Here is a 19757-nt window from a genome sequence, read left to right as displayed (position 1 = left end):
TTGAGCACTCTTTGGCGTTGCCCTTCTTTGGAATTGGAATGTAAACTGACCTTTTCCAGTCTTGCGGCCATTGTTGAGTGTTCTAAATTTGTTGGCATATTGAATGCAGCACTTTAACAGCATCATCTTGTAGGATTTTAAATAGCTCAGCTGGAATACTGTCATCTCCACTAGCTTTGTTGTTACTAATGCTTCCTAAGGCCCACTTGACTTCACTCTCGAGGATGTCCATCTCAAGTTCAGTGACTGCACTATCATGGCTATCAGGGACATTCAGATCTTTCCTGTATAGTTCTTCTGTGTATTCTTGCCACCTCTTCTTAATCTCATCTGCTTCTGTTAGGTCCCTGCCTTTTTGTCCTTTATCATGCCTGTCTTTGCACAAAATGTTCCCTTGAGATCTCCGATTTTCTTGAAGAGATCTCTAGTCTTTCCCATTCTGTTGTTTTCCTTGATTTCTTTGCATTGTTCATTTAAGAAGGCCTTCTTGTCTCTCCTTGGTATTCTCTGGAACTCTGCATTCAGTTGGATATATCTTCCCCTTTCTCCCTTGCTTTTTGCTTCCCTTCTTTCTTCAGCTACTTGTAAAGCCTCATCAGACAGCCACTTTGCTTTCTTGCATTTCTTTTTCTTTGGGATGGATTTCGTTGCTGCCTCCTGAACAATGTTATGGACCTCCGTCCATAGTTCCTCAGGCACTCTGTCTATCAGGTCTAATCCCTGAAATCTATTCCTCACCTCCACTGTATATTCATCAGGGATATGATTTAGGTCATACCTGAATGGTTTAGTGGTTTTCCCTACCTTCTTCAATTTAAGCCGAAATTTTGCAAGAAGCAGCTCATGATCTGAGCCACAGTCATCTCCAGGTCTCGTTTTTACTGACTATATAGAGCTTCTCCATCTTTGGCTGCAAAGGACATAATCAATCTTATTTCGATATTGACCATCTGGTGATGTCCATGTGCAGAGTCGTCTCTTGTGCTGTTGGAAAAGAGTGTTTGCTATGATCAGCGTGTTCTCTTGGCAAAACTCTTTTGTCCTGCTTCATTTTGTAAACAATATTGTTCTTTACAGCATCGGATTTTCTTTTCACCACCAGACACATCCACAGAGAAATGTATCTCTGGTCCTATTCATATTGGGGCTACCCCAAATTCCTACTAATATGGATTCTTACAGACTGCCTTGTAAGTATGGTGTTGCTCTCATAAGTTTTATTTAGACTGCAACAAAATCTATGCTTTGGTTGAGGTTTCTTTATCGCCATCACTTCAGATGAGCTACAAAGTCAAAATCAACTCCTCTGCAATTTCATCTTTGTTAGAGACTGGTTTCTTGCTAGGTGTAGAGCTATTGAACTGGTCAGAAGAAATATATACTCTCCGGTCTTAAAATATGACATACGAAACATCTTGATGTCCTACACCTAGGAACATGGTCAAGATAAATATGTGATTATTAGACCTAAGTTTATTGTTTCAGCAACATTTAGCACCCCCTAAATGCAATCTTACCTGCCAGTTTTGAGATCAGACCTGAAGAACTCTGATCTGTAGCACCCCTGTCAACATCACTCAGGTGAAGAGGGTTGGGATTACTCAAGTGCTGCTCAGTTTCACCCAGCACAGCATCTAGGCTGCCAACATTACAGCTTATTCCACAGCCAGGAACTGCCTGGAAATCTCTGCAGTATCCTAAGACCTCTGTGCCGAGCTCCTGCAAAATTAGCATTTCAAATAAGTACATTGCTTCTTCAAAGTGCTGCACAAATGGAAGTACATTAGAATTCTCTCTTATTCTCTATGCCAGCATTCCAAGGCCATGTCCAAAGTATAAACCTGAATGGGTTCCCCTAAGATACCCCAAGATCAAACCCAACTCAAAACTGTGACAACCAGGTTTCCTTGGGGGAGCCCGTGACATCTAGCCAAACTTTTAAAAAGCTTGTAGAATAAATATTACAGCCTCTTTATTTTGAATTATAGTGTAAAATTATTCTTAAAGTCAGTTTGCAGTGCTAATCTGGCTTGAAATAAAAGCTGCATGGAGATGCATGTAACGTGACGTGCGAGCCCATTAGGAAAGCGCACACACCATATGTTCTACAGACACTCTTCTCTTCAGGCTTGATCCCAGGGAAAACTGGTTCTTCCAGTAGATGGCTGAACAGAGCACCGACTGAGTGACCGTGTGGTATGGCAGGGGTCAAGAGGCTACTGCATCAGTGTTCAATTCACCGTGTGTTTGTGTGCGCATTAGCACACACGCTGAACTATTTATTTATTTATTGCATTTTTATACCGCCCCATAGCCAAAGCTTTCTGGGTGGCTTACAAAAGTTAAAATATTAAATACAATATAAAAAGTTTAAAAGCCATTTACAAAAAAGCACACAAAAGCACACAAACAATATACACAAACAACATATAATTAAAAACAACATTGAACTATCAGACATAACTAAAGACACATCCAGGACCGATTAAAATTCAACACGTGCTGCCAAATGCCTGGGAAAAGAGGTCTTAACCTGGCTTTGAAAATATAATAATGTTGGCCGCAGGTAGACCTCATCAGGGAGCTTGACCCACAGATGGGGGGCCACCACTGAGAAGGCGCTCTCCCTTGTTGCTGCCTTCTGAGCTTCCCTTGGAGGAGGTACTCAGAGGAGGGCCTTAGATGCTGAACATAGTATACAGGTAGGTTCATTTTGGGAGAGGCGTGCTGTCAGGTACTGTGGTCCCAAGCCATGAAGGACTTTATAGGTTAAAACCAGCACCTTGAATTGAGCCCGGAAGCATATAGGCAGCCAATGTAAGCAGGTCAGAGTCAGTCTTATATGTTCGAACCTTCTGGTCCCTGTTAACAATCTTGCCGTTGCCTTTGGCACGAGCCGCAGCTTCTGAACCGAACTATGACCCTTGCAGGCCTTCAGGATTTTCTCGATGACCAAGAAAACTCCTGAATGCTGGAAAATCTTGTAGGCTGTGCACACAAACTTAGAGTAAACCTGGGAAATACCTCCCAAGAGGCATTAGAGAGCTCCAGCCCTGATTCCCTCTCACTCCACATCACCAATCCACCCCTTCCAGTTCACCTCCCAAGCATGGGCCCTCACCTTGCTCATATGGGCACATCGCTTAGACCAAGTACAGGTGAAATAGAAGAGGCACTGCCCTGGCCAGTTGCCGCACAGCACCCTCAGGGAATGCCGCCTCCTTGCCTCGCTTGGCTCAAAGCCCTCTTGCAGGTGAAATGGGAGGGAGAATGCAGCTAATCCGGTCGCTGTGCAGCAGCCTGTCAGGAGACAGTCTCTGATCCCTGGCTGTGCTCACCCTGGAGTGACCCTCGAGACCAAGTGTGGGAGAGGGGGGAGCCCACGTCCTGTCAGATTGCTGCACAAAGACCTGGCCAGATGTACCACTGTCACTGTACTCGTTGTGTATGTTCCACGCCAAGCCTCTCGAGGGCTTCTGCTGCCTCTCTGTATATCAGTGCAGAACAAAGCAAGCAGCCAACACGTCTGCCTAATAAAGAAGCAGTTGTTGTCAACCGCCCAGACAGCTTCAGCTAATGGGCGGTGTAGGAAGGAAGGAAGGAAGGAAATAAATAAATAAATAAATACTACAGTGCTCCGCCCAGGAGGTCTCAATGGGATACACGGACATAACTGGGAGGAAAGCGTGCGTTGGGGCCTAGCTGGAGGTGGGCTGCCCTTGCCACAAGAGAGGGTGGAGATGGCTCCAGCAAACAGTACTGGAGGAGCTGATCCTAGGAGCCATAGCTACCCTTTGTCTGAAGAGCATAGCGGTGGGGGCAGGGGAAGGCTGCCAGCTCACTTCCCCACCTCTCAGCTCTTCGAATAAGCTGTGGCAGCTGAAGGGAATGGTTTCCTGTGTTGGCTTTCACCATGCACCACCCCAGGGGGGAGAGCAATCTACTTGGAGGAAGCAATGTGGTCCCCTCTGTTCCCTGGCCCATGCAGAGTGTTACAGGAGTTCTCATTCCAGAAGTTCTGTGTGACTAGTTCGGCCCTCCCCATGCTGGCTGGGGGCACTGGGAGTTGTAGTCCAACACATCTGGAGGGCACCAGGTTGGGGAAGGCTGGACTAGGAGAAAAGGTGTTCTCAATTGCCCTTTATTACACCACTGGTTTCACGCCACCGTAGAACTTGCCCTCTCAGCCAGGATTAAATGCCGGTGAAAATACCTCTTTGCAATATCGAGTGACGGCCATTCCTAGAGGATGCTCACTGCTGGCTTCTGCAGTGCCAACAACAGCAAGCAACTTCTTCAGAGAAAGGGTAGCTGCCGTGTCTCCTAGCAAGAGGACTCTCATGACTCGAGGAACGCCATAGGTGAGGGTCCCTGTTTTGTCAAACATCACAGTCTTTACCTGCAAGAAATAATTTTTTAAAAAGCACGAGTAGAATATGTTTTAACTTGAAACGCCAAAAGAGTTTATTTTCTGTCTGCTAGACAGGATAGGGTTATTTACAGAGTGGTGCATGAAAAGAGCTGCCGCAGACTTCGCTGGTGTGGTGTCTCCCCCCCGCATTTGGGGAAGGGGCCAAACTCCCATCCTCATAGATGGCAAAAATGTGAACATAAACCCCACCTCATAGAAAATTAACTTTTTTTAAAGGCGATATTATAAAACATACCATTAAACGTGCAAGTATACTATTGTTCAAATACAAAAGCATCTAAACGCCCTAGTTCAAAATGATGTTTCCAGTGCTTGACAAAGGGATGCCATTTAGAAAGGAATTCAATTTTCATAATTTTACCATTTCTTCTCTTAATTTATCCATTTGTGCTGTTTCCGGTACCTTAAGTAACTACACTCTAAGAGCAGGGATTGCTCATTTTCCCCCCAATACTAAGCAAGTACTATCCTGGCTGTTAACAAAAGATTAACTATAAAATTCTCATATTCTTTGTTAGGTACATCAACAGCATTGTTAGTGCATCAAACCACAAGCAAAGCCTCATTACAAATGTAACTGTATACAAGACTTGGGTCCAATGAATTTGGACTTTAGCACAGCTTCAGAACATACGATACACAGGGCTTCCCAACCTTTTTTGGGTCAGTGGGCAAATTTGGAATTTTGAGAGCTGCAGGTGCACTCATAAGAAGAGCCCTGCTGGATCAGACCAAGGGTCCATCTAGTCCAGCATTCTGTTCACACACTGGCCAACCAGCTGCGCATGGAAACCCACAAGCAAAACTCACAGAATGGCTGCCATAGGGGGCTTGCCCATTCATAAAACGGGTGCCATAATGGGCATGGCTGGTCACAAATACTCATTTCCCAGAAGGGAAACTGGTGAGATGAAAAGAAAAGCCACTTGCCTAAGTACAAGGCAGAGGTGGGGGGGTCTGAGCTTCAAAACACAAAACCACTCTTTTGGATACAAATAAAGACGGCGCCGGAAGACAGCACTTCATTTTGCAGCATGCTGAGCCCCCGATCTTAAGAATTTAAAAGAATCTTAAAATAGGAGGGGCAAGGAGTCTGGCAGGCATCATGTTGGAGACAGATCTGCATCCATTAATCTACAGTTCCAACATCCAACACATTTCCAACATGTTTGCTTTAAAGATCCTGTTTAATCTTTGAGGTGTCATATACCACCTATAGAGAATCTTAAATAAGGCATCTTTGAAAAGGTGTGCTAACAGAAAAACACAGGGATGCACAACCTTTTCGGCATGCGCACGCACACACCACTAGTGGGACATTTTGTTTCCCCACCACTAGCACGGTGGGGAACCTTTTTCTACTCATAAGTAAGCAAGGCTGTTCACAACATGCTAACTCACATTTAGTGGTCGAGTGTGGGTTGTTTTGGACTGTGGCTTGTTTGTTGAACCACGGGTTACCGTGTTGTCTGAAACCAATCAGGGTGGCTTGTTAACCATGCAGTGTGACATATTTCCTTGAACAAGCCCCCTTGTTCGAGAAAATGGTTTGTTGTTGGGTTATCAGGGTGGTTAACAAGCCATACTGCATGGTTAACAAGCCACCCTGGCTGCATTCAGACAACATAACTCCCCCTGCGGAAAATGTGCTGCATTCAGACAACAAACAACCCACAGTTCAAAACAGCCCACACTCAACCACTGAATGGGGGTTAGCATGTGAACAGCTCCTGTATCACTCAGCAGCACTTTGAAATAGCACCCCAAATATCAAGCCTCTATATGTCTACTCAGAATTAAGCAGGACAAGCCTCTGCAGGACAAACCTCAGAAGTAAGCAGGGCTGAATCGCCTAGCAGCTTCTTCCTCAGGCCCTGCCCACTCTCCTCAGCAGGGAAAAGCTCTCATCTCCAATCAGCTGCTGAACGGAGAGAAGAGCTTTTCTCTGTTGGGAGAGTGGGCAGAACCTGGGGAAGAAGCTGGTGGGCAGATCAACGGGGCTGTGGGGAAAATGTGAATGGGGTACCACAAGCTTTGCAGGTTGTACCAGGAACAACTGAAGGCTGCATGTGGCTGCAGGCTGCACGCCCCTGGTTTCTATCATATATTATCTGCCATACCATCTCCAGGACAGAGAATACAAGACCCTTCTCCCAGAGGCATCTGTAAGATTCTTGTTTATTTTCTTTAAAAAAAAATGCATAATCGTATAATCTGATAGATACAAGAGCAAGCTTGTTTATTTCTGAATATTTTGCCAATAGTGACTCTCAAAGAGTCCATTGCCTAAGTTGCTATATTCCTAATCCTTGTATAATAAAGTGACTTGAAAATATGGGTATCAGGAGGAATCCACCCATGTACTCTACTAAGGAGACTAATGTTCCCTTCAGACTAATCCTGAATCCAACATTAGATCCTTACATTTATCAGTTATTCCTTTCCCACTGTTCAGATACTCTACCCACCTTACCACATTTATCATGCCTGAAAACTGAAGCCAAAAGTGAAATACCTGGGCTTAAATTCTTATGTTTAGCCCATGTGTTTAATATTAGCGTTGTAATTACTTTTTGGCCCTTTTTTCTGCCACATCTGTCTTCAGCCAAGGAAGAACATCCAATGCTACTCTTATCAATTCTTGTTCTAACAGAGAGTCCTTATTGATCTTATCATCTAAGAATTTCAAATAAGATGGTTGGAGCTGCTTTAAACTAAGATAGAAGACAAGGAAAAGCCAAACCTTCTTCCTATTTGAAGCCTGCAGTGTGTTCAGTTTAACCTGAGGTGTTTTTTTTTATCCCAGACAACATTTCTCAATAACTTTCCCCAACTTTTTATCTTTCTGAAGACCAAGAGGTGGTGCTATTCCAGATATAAAAATTGCCTTCTAAACATCTGGGAGAGAACTCCTTCTATAGATTGCAGCTTAAGGCTACAATCCTATACACTTACTTGAGATTAAGCCCCATTTAATTCTATGGGGTTTACATGCATAGGCTTGTACTGTATTTGTTTCAAAAAACAGTGACACAAGGTTATGGCTACCAATTCCCAGCATGGGACTGAACAGCAATAGGTGTGAGTTAGCAATGCCAATATTAACCTTGTGTGCCATTTCCAGGGGTTTCCCACCTTTGATGAGAATACCATTCTGTGCAGCAACTCCAGTGCCCACCATCACAGCTGTCGGGGTAGCCAGACCCAAGGAACAAGGGCATGCAATGCACAGCACTGTGATGGAGGTCTGAAAAGCAAATCGTAGGATGACTTCTACTCTCGAGATGTGCTTACTGTGATGCTAGAAGGAAAAAGAGACATGTTTGCTCACAAGGGAAACGTAGTGTCAACTTAAAAGGCAGTAAACATTAGCAACATTCAGCCAATAGTAAATACTAATAAAATCAGAGCGGGCACACACAAACACACAATCTGTACTGTAGCTTTGGAGAGTGATCACTGTATTAATGCTTGAACATTTAATCCTTCTACTGAATAGCACGCACAGGGAAACCAGGTCTGGGAATTTCCCCAAGGAAGGGTACTCTGTCATTGGAATTGCCCAGTTTATAATTAGAAAGCATTGCCTCTTCCCAATATATTGTTGTTGTTGTTCAGTCGTTCAGTCGTGTCCGACTCTTTGTGACCCCATGGACCATAGCACGCCAGGCCTTCCTGTCCTCCACTCTCTCCCGGAGCGTGCTCAAGTCCATATTCATTGCATTGGTGATGCTATCTAGGCATCTCATCCTCTGCCGTCCCCTTCTCCTTTTGCCTTCAATCTTTCCCAGCATCAGGGTCTTTTCCAGTGACTTAGATATGCTTATTTCCTCTTTGGACCAACCTCAGCTGTTCTCCCTTGTCTTTATGGCAGCCTTTCAGGTATTTGAAGACTGTGCTGCCCCCAAATAGCTTATTTCTCATCTAAACCTTCCCAGTCCACACAGTTTTCCCTCACTATCATGTCAAATCTCATATTTATTTCACTCATTTATTTAAAACATTTGTATCCTCCCCTGTATCATTGGGATCTCAGGGCTTACAGATAAAATAAATTTAAACAGGGTAAAACAATAAATAATTTAAATAGCTAAAAACATATTAAATCATTAAGCTAGCTAATACCAATTTAAAATCTAAAACAATAAAACAGTTAAAATAGCGTGCAAACTCAGGGATGCTTGGCAGCCCAAGCTGGATAATATTCCACCACTGAGCTGATCAATCCCAGGCCTTCACTGCAGCGTTTCCTCAGGTGATATCTGGCAAGCAGCTAACTTTCACATGGGAAAGAATCCATTATTCCTACACTTTTTGCCAGCCCCCTCTCCAGAGCAGCAGAGAGCAAAACCGTTTGACATGCTCCAGAGCAACTTTACTTTAGATTAGTCTTCCCCACCCATCGGCTACAAATCTCACAACTCTGTCAGCACAGCAATGCCCATGCTGGCTGAGGGCTGTGGGAGTTGTAGTCAAGCACATCTGGAGGACACCAAATTGGGGAAGTCTGGCTTAGATTATACAAATACACCTGGTTTGCACGTAACAACAACCCAGAGTATTGGTTGAGTATGGGTTGTAATTGAATCATGGGTTGTTGAATTGTGAGTTGTCATTACGTGTGAACTCTGCACGGTGAACTCATAGGTCTAACTATGGGTTGTTAATCACAAACAACCTAGAGTTCACAACCCAACAACTACAGGTTCTCTTCCTGGGTTGTTCGTGGTTAACAACCCATAGTTAAAACATAGTTCAGGGTTCACATGTAATGACAACCCACTATTCAACAACAACCCATACTCAACCCATATTCTGGGTTGTCATTATGTGCGAACCGCATCTATATTTTTATAAATTGTCTTAATGTTGAGAAGCTGTGACATGGGGGTATATGCAAAGTTGGCATTGCATTCCATGCACAGAGATGATGGCTGATGGGAGTCAGGAAATGATAACAGTAAGCACCTTCTCCTGTTCCAGTGGAACTGTCCCCCCCAAACTGCTCCCCCCACCCTCAGGGCCATCTACCACCAGCTGCCCTGTGGGAAGGATCCTGATGATTTGTTATATTTTGGTATTGTTTATTGTGATTTTATTAATGTATTTTGATGTTATTTTTTAAATCACCTTGGAAGGATTTGTGTCATGAAAGGTGAGATGCATATAATGATAATTAATTAATCAATTATACTTACCGGAAAGTATTTCAGAACAACATCGAAGTGCATAAATCCAATGACGATCCATGTTACCAGAGTTACAGTTGAAATGATAACAATGAAAGGGACAAAATATCCACTAAATTTGTCAGCCAGCTGCTGAATGGGTGCCTGTAAGTTGAGAAAATAGTAGCTTTATATTTGTGCATCACACAAAGGGATACATAAAACTCAGCTATCAAGCCTCTTACAAATATATCTGCTTTATGGGGGCACATTCCTCGGCCAGAATCTCCCACCACCTAATCCTCCAACTAATGGAAGAGTGGCACTCACCAGTCAATCAAAGGCTCAGTGCATTCTAAGGTGGTGAATCATGAGTGTAGGAGCCAAGCTGGGGATGAAGGCAGAATTGTTTGGCTTAAAACCAGAGATTGCCCCATCGCGTAGAAAACAGGGCTTAATTTTAGAGCAGCCTTTTCCAAGGTGTCCCTGAGATGTGTTGGACTGCAACTTCCATCAGCCCCAGCCAGCAAAGCCAATGGTCAGCAATGTTGGGAGTAGTTACAGGCTGGGAAAGGGTGGACCATGGCTTGGAGAAGTGTTTCAGGAGAGCAGGCTTTGGATCTAGGCAAGACTTTGGGGGCAGAAGTGTTTGGGAGACCTGTGGAGCAGCTACCTGCTTTGGAGCAGGTACCTGCAATTTCACCCCAAAGTCTATTTTTTAACACTTCTTACATAATTTTTAAAAACTGCATTCAATACAGATGTCAAACACCAGGAGGAACACACTGATCCAATGGCCAAAAGCCAACAAATGGATGTACTTTACCTTTGACATCTGAGCTTCTTCTACCAGTTTCACAATTTGTGCCAGAGTGGTATCAGAGCCAACGTGAGTTGCATTTACAAGCACTGAGCCATGAGCATTGAGAGAGCCTGCAATGACTGTGCTGCCAGGTTTCTTAGTGACAGGCATGGCTTCCCCTACAAAAAGAAAAAGTGAATCAACCAACGGCTTTTAATAGCTCTTCTCCCATTGAACGGCTTTTTAGAAAAGAAGGCAGTATATAAATGTTCATTAAGAATTAATTAATTAATTAATTGGTGGGCATTACCTAATAGCCACACTAGAGTATTATCTCAACTTTGATTTTGCTCAAGCCTCATTGTCAATGAACAAAGGTGGTGAAGATCAAGGAGCAAAATGAAAGGCATATGCTCTTTGATGAAACCCCAGTAGGCCTGCAACAAACCCTTTGTTCACCTTTCTTACTGTTTGCTTCCCCATAGCAACCTGGTTCTCTTTTCAGCAGTTATGTAAATCAAGAAGCTAAATACAATCCTTTGTCTAGGAGGAATTTACATAGATTCCCTTTTATCAACCCCAAAGCCTCTCTTATCAATGGCTTGGGGAATTTAGCAGAGTTATACATTTGAATTTCCAGGCAAGTCTTTAAACAAGTCTTGTACAACTTGGACTAGGAATGGAGACATACAAGTTGGTGATAGGGAAGGAGGAGCCGTTTTTACGTGATTTTACTATGCATTTAGTGATCATGGTCTGTTTGATTTTACCCGCGGTAAACTATTTGGGCACGGTGTATTCTAAGGTGGCCAAAAGGATGTGGTCGAGATGCAGAGTCATCAAACTTTGATTGGCTTGCGGTTGGGGATACTGACAATTGCTGTTTCTGGAAAGATGCCTACAACCTTATACCCAAATCCATAAAGTGTAATATTTTTATTAAGCCAACTCAAAGATCACAAAAAATGTGCAAACTTCCGAGACCTCCAGATCTCATTATCAGGCAAGATGTTACAGAAAGCAGTTTGAGTGGGGAGAGGGAACTAGGGGGAAAGAAAAATGGCTGCCTGGATGTTGTAGTCAGAAAGTCTGCATAGTCAGAGTCTGAAGATGATATGATATCTTCCTCCACATCACCTTAAGACTCCCATTATGAATCACTGAAGCATGATACACCACTGCAAATATTTAAAACTGCAACTTCAAACCAATGCTCCAAGCATTTGCAAGTAAACTTTACTCTGCATTTATGTGAGAAGAGAATTAGTTACTTCTAATTCCTAAGGACAAAAGGTCTACCAATCCTACATGTTCACATCCAGCAGTGACCTACCGCTGATGGCGAGCACCACTTGTCCCTGGTGTGGGCGCAGTCAGCCCCGGTGGCAGGGGCAGCATGGGGAGAGCTCCTAGTGCCAGCGTCAGCTGTGTAGCACTTCCAGACAAAAGCCCCCAAACGAATGGAAACACAAGTTTCTGGAACAGACAGGTCGCGCCTTCCAGGAATGTGTGTTTCTGGTCGTTTGGGGGCGTGCCCCCAGAAGCACTACATTGCCACCGCCAGCAGTAGGAGCCGGCCACATGCGCACTGGGAACCGGCAGCACTCGCCACCAGTGGTGGGTCACCATTGGATCCTACCCACTATCAACAGAGTGGACCAGGAATGGAGAAATACCGACTGCGGGTAGGGAAGAAGACCCATAGACGAGCTGTTTTTACATGATTTTACTATGCAGATTAGCTTGTGGTCAAGTTCTGTTTGATTTCACCCACAGTTACCTGCTAGGGCATGGTGCATTCTAAGGTGGCCAACAAGATATAGTCAAGATGCAGAGCATTCAAACCAGCCCATTAAAATACTGGATGAAATCCCCTCCCCACAACCACCCCCTGCTCTGGAGGGTTGGGGGACCCTCTGGGGCAGATTTGGGGCATGCACAGGGGAGGCTGCAGGAGGAAGGAGAGGGAAGGGAAGTTGGCTTGCATGACGTTGGATTTCACCCATTATCTATTTCTTCTCTCTCCTGATGTACCCACATAGCAACAATTCCTCACGTCAGAGATCAAGCCCTTGCATATGGAAGGGCTTGATCTCCTCCAAGTCCTTTCGAAATTCAGTACTGCACAACTATTTAAGAATAGAGAAATTACCCGTAATGAGGGATTCATCTGCCATAGAGCTGCCTTCAATTACTTTTCCATCAACTGGAAACTTTCCACCAGGTACCACCTTTACGACATCTCCTCGCTGAACCAGTTCGACAGGCACTGGTTCCTCTCTGCAGCACAGAGATCACCATGAAGATTAAGTGCTCCACTTTATCCATACAATTCAGACAAGAGAAACTGTATTATCTTAATAGGGATGGATACCTAGCATCACAAAAGCACACATTCTGTCATTTGGTCGTTTGTACATTAAAGTCATCCAAGAGAAAAAGACAATCAATATTACTGTTATCTGGGCAGGGTCAAGATTTCTGGATGCCTCACAGCTTGAACCTACCTTTGCAATGGCATACAATGCAACGTTTCTTCTCCCCAGATGTTCCACTTCTTCTGACACAAATAAAATACAGTGTTGCAAGCAGAACTCTACAAGGTTGTCTGATTTGAATAATGTATTTCATAATGTATTTTTGGACTTTAATGCCCCCAAATATAACAATTAATCAATTAAACATAGATTAAAAACAACAACACAATTGTGTGTGTGTATGTTACAGCAAATGCAGCACTGTTCCCCAAAAGCCAGGCACATCCATCCTGTGAATCTACTTCGGAACTGGATTTCCAAAATATTGGAAGAGCTCATAATATTGTCACATAAAAGAAACAAAACACCCGCACCACTAACATACCTGATGATACAGTTGTCAGGTCCAAGTGTAACTACAACAGCTTCTGTAGCTTGAAGAGAAATTAATTTGGCAAGTGCCTCTGATGTTTTACTCTATGAAACAGAGATCAATGACTGAGATTGGCAAACATGGTACATTTATTCCATTTTTCATTGAATCACACACTCTCTAAAAAGGTGAAATATCCTCCACTGCCTCTTCTGTCTGGGTGACTCCAAATGACACATAGATAGGGAATCCATTTAGGGTGCAATCCTATGGCCGCCAGTCAGTGGCTAGACAGCCATAAGATTGGTTGGTTCCCGGGAACTGACCTCAGAGCCTGCACTCCAAGGTCAGTTCTTGGAGAACCGACCTGCACCCCCTCCCGCACCACCTCGTAGGCAGCATGGATCAGCTGTGTGCTCCTGCTCGGAAGAGCGGTGCAGAGCGGGGGAAATGGGGCATTCCTGGGGGCGGGGCAGTCGGAAGTGCCAGTATGACACTTCCTATGTGTCGTCCGTCCTCCCCACGCTGTGCTCCTATGGCTAGACAGCCGAAATGGGCTGTCTAGCAGCAAAAGCAGGGCAGTGGGAGCGCAGAGGAGATGCGTTCCTCACCACTCCTCCCACCCTGCAGTGGATAGGCGGTCGCCCTCGAGTTCAGAGGTGACTGTCGATCCCCATAGGTTTGCTTGAACTATAGGCCCTTCTAGATGAGGCTTCTAGCATGCAGTCACACTGCCTCATTCACAGAACCCAATCGTATTCTGAAGAAGGCTTTGTATCTTATGGACTGGAAGCCAATAGTATGAAAAGGGGGTATGGGAACTTCTTCATTCTGGTGCACTTGTAAGAGTTTTACTGCGATATCGTATTAGACATTGGTTGCCAACTCTAGAATCTGACTCATCTGGTTTTCCTACTGTGACTACATGCCCATCTTGATTGCTCTTGAGTGACTGTCCATCAAGCGCACACCTAAGTTATGTCTGTCTCCTGCCTTTCTTCCATGGAACTCAAGGCAATGCACACAAGACTTCCATAAGCAATCATACGTATCCTGCCATTCTTCCAGGTATCTTCAGGCAGAATACATGGGGAACATCCCATTTTATCTTCACAACCACACAGATTAGGCCGCAAGATGGTGATCTTGGCAAGATCACCAAGTGAGCTTCATGGCCAACTGAGGTGTCCATGATCCAGCCCAAGATTTCATCCATGATCGTTCTGTTACTCTGAGCAACTGAACAAACCACAAATACACGCAAAACACCCCACCAAAACACACACACACACACACACACACCCTCCCCACCTGTGAATGCAGCAGGTAGCATCTCCAGTAAAAGACATCCTTCGGATGCCCCTTGCCATCTAAGGTGTGGCAGGTGGTTACCAAGGAAAGGGACTTCTCTGTGGTAGTGCCTTGATGGTGGAATACTCTCCTTATGGATGCTCGCCTGACATTTGCTTTGATGTCATTTCAACACGAGGCAAAGACCTTTTGAAATCTGACCTGTTTTATCTCTGATGATCACTTTTATGCTGCTTTATTTATTTTCTCTCTGGTTGCTTTTATACTGCTCTTGTCAACTGTATTATTTTTAATGTTTTTGTTTTAAACTGGGCAGTTTTTTGTTGGTAATTTTGATTCTATGTAAGCCGTCCCAGAAACTGGAATAGCAGGGCATAAATCCCTAAGAACAAGAACAAATACCTGTCCATGTAATCATTGTTTTACATCAGGAAAATGGTCATAAATAGCAAGGCGTTGGGCAAGGGAGGGAATAAAGAAACTTGCTTGTCCCATAGGCACCAACCACAAAGGAAAAGTTAATGCGAGATTTTGGCTGTGTATCGCAGGACGTTGTAATGATCAACAAATTCATCCCTCTTCAAAACTGTAAAAGAGAAGTTGGAACTGTGCCAGCACAGATGCCTGACTCTTCTTAGATACCAATTCCCACAGGTTAGAACAACAAACACTGTAATAGGATATTTATCAGGGTAAATGACTAATGCAGACAGACTGCCTAAGGAAGTTATGGAATCCTATTCCATGCAGTTTTTCAAAGGAGAAGCGAGAGAGGGGTCCTTTAGCATAGGGATGGAGATCTTTTTTTCTGTCAAGGGCTGCATTCACTTGGGGGTCACCTGTCAGGGGCCACATGCTGGTCAGGCGCAGGACACCTCTTTCTCTCTCTCTCTCTCTCCTTCTTCGTCCTTCCCACCCAGCAGGCTGCAGGGAGAGAGACAGAGCGCTCTTTCCAGAAGTCTGAACTGATTGCTCGCTCAGAGCTGCATGAGTTGGCTAAGGGCTGCAGGTTGCCCACTCCTGCTTTAGGGTTTGGTTTCTTCTTCAAGTCAGAAAGCTGGACTAGATGGCTTGCAGGATCCCTTCTGGCCCTCTAGCATTCAGTCTCAAGATACACTAACCTTTGCTATGTGTTCTAGCCATCGCCCAAGAGCTATGAACACAAACAGCATTGGAGGGGTGTCAAAGAAGGTGATGGGGCTTTGCTCTGCCTTTTCAGCTACGGCAACCATCAAAATGGCACACGAGTAGACATAAGCTATAGACGTGGCCAGCACTATGAGGACATCCATGTTGGCCATCTTGTGCTTCAGTGACTTGTAGGCTTGGACATAGAAGTACCATCCACCAAGGAACTGTCAAGAGAAAATCATTTAGAACTCTACATTTTTCACTCTAGTTGGCTCAACCAAGTCTTTTATTCTTTGGGCAAAGGTTTATATCCAATGACGTAATGGGAGATTAGAGCCGTACCTGAACCAAAGTGCAAAGGACAAAGAAGAGAAGGTTTAGAATAGATAATCCAGGAATCAGATTTTGCTCCAGCACCATTGATCCATGATGGTCAGCAGCAGGTATTAACATGTAAATCATTAAGATCAAAACAGGGACACCGAATAGTAGGCTGCATAAGAATGATTTCCTCCATCTGAAAAGGTAGGGAATCCACACTATTAGAAAGTAAGCTTTCCTTGGCAACTTAAATAGGCAAATATTGCACAAGGCCTATTTCGGTTGATATCACTATCAATTGAATAGCCACTGAACCCTGAATATGAATTTTTGCTTCCATGTTTCATTGCTGCACATAGATAGGTAGTTCCAGGCATCCGTATAATGTGAAACAAAGATAATCAAAATAAAAAAATAAAAGACCTGCCATAATGTACATTAAAAGGCACAGTTTTACATTACACAGGCAGGTCAAATTCAATTCCCAGTTTACCAAGTGAAATTTCCTTTTATGTTACTCCACTTCTGTGCTTCCTTTGACAGCTGTAACATACAAGAAAACTGACAAAACGAGACTACTCATAGCTGACAGCCGAATCTGTGCTCTTCTGATAGACCAGGAGAAAGAAAAATGATCAAAAAATACAAACCTATTTGCATACTTCTGAGGCACCAAAAAATATTAAACAGATTAAAAGGTGGTGAACAAAGTGCTCCAAAAAGGGGTAACAATCAGAGTGGAGAGAGGGCTGGGGAAGTTTCCTGATGTAGGAATGAGAAGACAGGTTGCCACACAAAGGACACTGGAATACATGCAGGGAGTGGGCTGGAGGACTGAGGGGGAAAGAAACCACGGCAAGCCGCCACATGCCTGATTGTCTGTCAGGAGTAACATGGGTTGGCAAGTGAACAACCAACCCACGGTGGCTTACCCTCCAGGGTGACTTAGTGTGACATGTGAACTAGACCTCTCTCTCATCTGCAGCTATACTTACTGCTGGATCTCCTGTTTGTGATCCAAATTATGATCCTTTGGATCTCGTTTAGCCAAAGACGCCTGAAAGCCAAGTCCCTTTACAAAACAGAAAAAAATGCCTATAAGTCTAAATACAGAAACAACAACACACTAATACAGAAGTAAAAGCAGGCTTAGCTGATGTTACCCTAAATGCTGCTCTATTGTTTATCAAGTTCCCAAAAGTTGGACTGTAGAACCGTTTCAAAATATGTGGGCATAATTTATATGTAGACTGCACGCTTTCCAAAAATTGAGGAAAAGCTGCTGTTGTTCAATACAAATTATTTTAATTGCATAAAATACCAGCATAATAATACCTTATTTTAAACAGTATAAGGAAATTCAGCACTAATTCAATTTTATTATATAGATACCTTATATCCATAATATATTAGAAATTTAAGATGTCATGTCGTAGTTCTGGAATCTCTTGAGTATCAGTATAATAGAGACTGGAGCGATAGGAAATTTCTACACAGCCTTTAAAAAGAACACAGCTGTTTGCCTGATTGTTTCACAGTGATTACTGCAATAATTGCTGTTATGTTCCTTATTTCCCCCCTACAGTAGTTGTTAATTCTGAAATTTAAAATTTCAGGCTTCCTCCTCAGTTACCACATTAATAGTTACTGTCTTCTTCCTTTAATGCTATTTTGCAGCCGGGGGGTGGTTTTGGTGGTGGTGTTAGGTTTTACAAAAAATTATTTTACTCTGAATACCCAGTACAATGAACTTCAGCCTGCTTCAAAACAAGTTATTAAGGATTGGAACACTTGTGTAAAATAATCTTGTATCAGCTTTGCTTTACAGGAGTCTGAGGGATGTCTTCATTATGCCTATGGTAATGTTCATGCTTGCCACTCCGGTGACCCCATCTTGATTTACAACCTCCTAAAAGTACAAGGGAGTGGCTGATGTTCTGTCATGTGACTAGAATGTTTTACTAGCTCAGTAATCACCACCTGCAGTCCAGTTGCCACACACCATTAAATGCCCACCATACTGATACTGGCCTCTGCATACCAGCCTTAGCGGCTACAGCACAACAAATTCAGTGGCTTTTAAAAATGCCTGTTTTTAAACAGCTTACCTCAATCATTTTTATAATGTCTCGAGGACCAACAACTCCAGGGTCAAAGCGGACATGGGCTTTGGAAGTAGCCAGAACAACAGACGCATGAATAATGCCAGGCGTCTGGGCAAGCTTGGACTCAATGTTATGGACACAAGAGGCACAGGTCATCCCTAGGACCTAAAAAGAATTGCAGCTAGTGTTAGCACGGGAAGCTGCCTTATGTACAGTCAAGCCACTGTTCAATCTAGTCCACTACTGTTTACTCCAAGGATGGAGAACCCCAGGCCCAAGGGCCACATCTGCCCCCCCTAGGATCTCAATCTGCCCCTCAGGGTTCCCCATATGTCCTCGCCCCTTTCCCCGAACTACCATTCGTTTGGTGGTTTCCTGACTCCTGTGCTGTCCCCCCTGCCCCTACTTCTAAAAGGTTGACATGCCTCTCCCACGGCTTAGGTACTGGCAGTAAGAGCTTTAAGCTACAATACATGGGTAGTTTGGTCCCACCCTTTTTGCCTTCAGCCTTGCCCACTACTGGAATGCGGCCCCCAAAAGCGTCTCTGAAATTGAATTTAGCCTCGGGCTGAAAGGGATTCAATATCCCTGGTCTATTCTGCCTGGTGGTGGATCTCCAAGGTGTCGTGATGAGGGCTTTCCCAGCCTAGCTACCAGAGATCCTTTGAACTGGAGGTGCGGGGAATCATAGAACAGTAGGGTTGGAAGGGGCCTACAAGGCCATCGAGTCCAACCCCCTGAGGAGCACACCTTGGAACGTTTGCATATAGATCACATGATCCACCACTGACTGACAGCTGTTCCCCTTAGTGACTCATAACAGAAAGAAACCTCTCTGCCTCAGCAACCCAGGAATGGATTTAGTAAAAATGTGCACATCCACATATGCTCTTCGCTACTTCTGACTGGAGCATTTCAGTTATTGCAGCATTAACTAACTAAATTCTCCAACATCTGTGGGTACTGAAGAATTATAGCTTTTCATTCCCCTCCCACTGCATTCTCAGAAAGATTACATGGCTGTCTCATACCCCCTTGCTTTTTCCCTTGTTCTTCAAATGTTTTTTTTTTTAAGCATCTGCACCTAAATAAAGTTTTACACTTTGCGGCTAGCACAAATCCCTTCTGTGAACTTAAGGAGCCCTTTGGATTCTGGTCAGTATACGTGAATCTACCAGCACCCCAGAAAACCCTATACCACAAAGGGAAACTTGACTGTTGGAGGTTCCTGACTGCAGAGCTTTGGCACCAGATTAATATGAATGCTTAATCTGCTAACATCTACCTGGGACTCTTTCCATACTACGGGAGCATTCACCCTGGCATTTATTTGTAAAGTTTGCTTGTTTCACTGGTACGTTTATGTGCTCTGTTTCCATCAGACAAGTGTATACTCTGTGACACTCACCTTAAGATCTACATTGCCATCTGCACCGTGGTAATCTTGTATTACTGAAGCTCCAAAACCCAAGTTCTCAATCAACTGGGTTATTTCAAGAGGCTGAATTCTGTCTGGCTTATATTTTACTTCAACTTTCCCTGCCATCAAGGCAACAAGGACAGATACTATTCCTGTAACAATACAACTGCATCAGACACAGACCTACTTTTTGAATCACCCAACAACCTGCCCATGG

At 43.9% G+C, this 19757-nt stretch overlaps 1 protein-coding gene across 6 annotated transcripts in view; it reads right to left on the bottom strand.

Annotated features, from left to right (window-relative positions):
• The window catches only part of ATP7B (ATPase copper transporting beta), a 54547-nt gene that overhangs the window by 11984 nt on the left and 22806 nt on the right, over positions 1-19757 (bottom strand). For 5 of the 6 annotated variants that reach the window (XM_084826468.1, XM_084826467.1, XM_084826465.1 and 2 more), the window contains 12 exons: positions 19529-19692; positions 18124-18285; positions 17011-17087; positions 16037-16211; positions 15685-15918; positions 13265-13356; positions 12555-12682; positions 10427-10581; positions 9631-9765; positions 7539-7733; positions 4214-4399; positions 1518-1719 (listed from right to left, as the gene is read on the bottom strand). In XM_084826468.1, the coding sequence (XP_084682594.1) occupies positions 1518-1719; positions 4214-4399; positions 7539-7733; positions 9631-9765; positions 10427-10581; positions 12555-12682; positions 13265-13356; positions 15685-15918; positions 16037-16211; positions 17011-17087; positions 18124-18285; positions 19529-19692 (1905 nt within the window). Of the gene's footprint in view, positions 1-810; positions 985-1517; positions 1720-4213; positions 4400-7538; positions 7734-9630; positions 9766-10426; positions 10582-12554; positions 12683-13264; positions 13357-15684; positions 15919-16036; positions 16212-17010; positions 17088-18123; positions 18286-19528; positions 19693-19757 lie in introns of those variants that run through there. The other variant, XM_084826471.1, reaches the window with a different exon arrangement.

The sequence above is a fragment of the Heloderma suspectum genome, chromosome 1, assembly GCF_057233095.1.
Source record: "Heloderma suspectum isolate Gila_16-S chromosome 1, 16-S_ref, whole genome shotgun sequence".
Classification (NCBI taxonomy): domain Eukaryota; kingdom Metazoa; phylum Chordata; class Lepidosauria; order Squamata; family Helodermatidae; genus Heloderma; species Heloderma suspectum.
The sequence above is the reverse complement of the archived record's forward strand: the minus strand, read 5'-3'. Positions and strand labels throughout refer to the sequence as shown.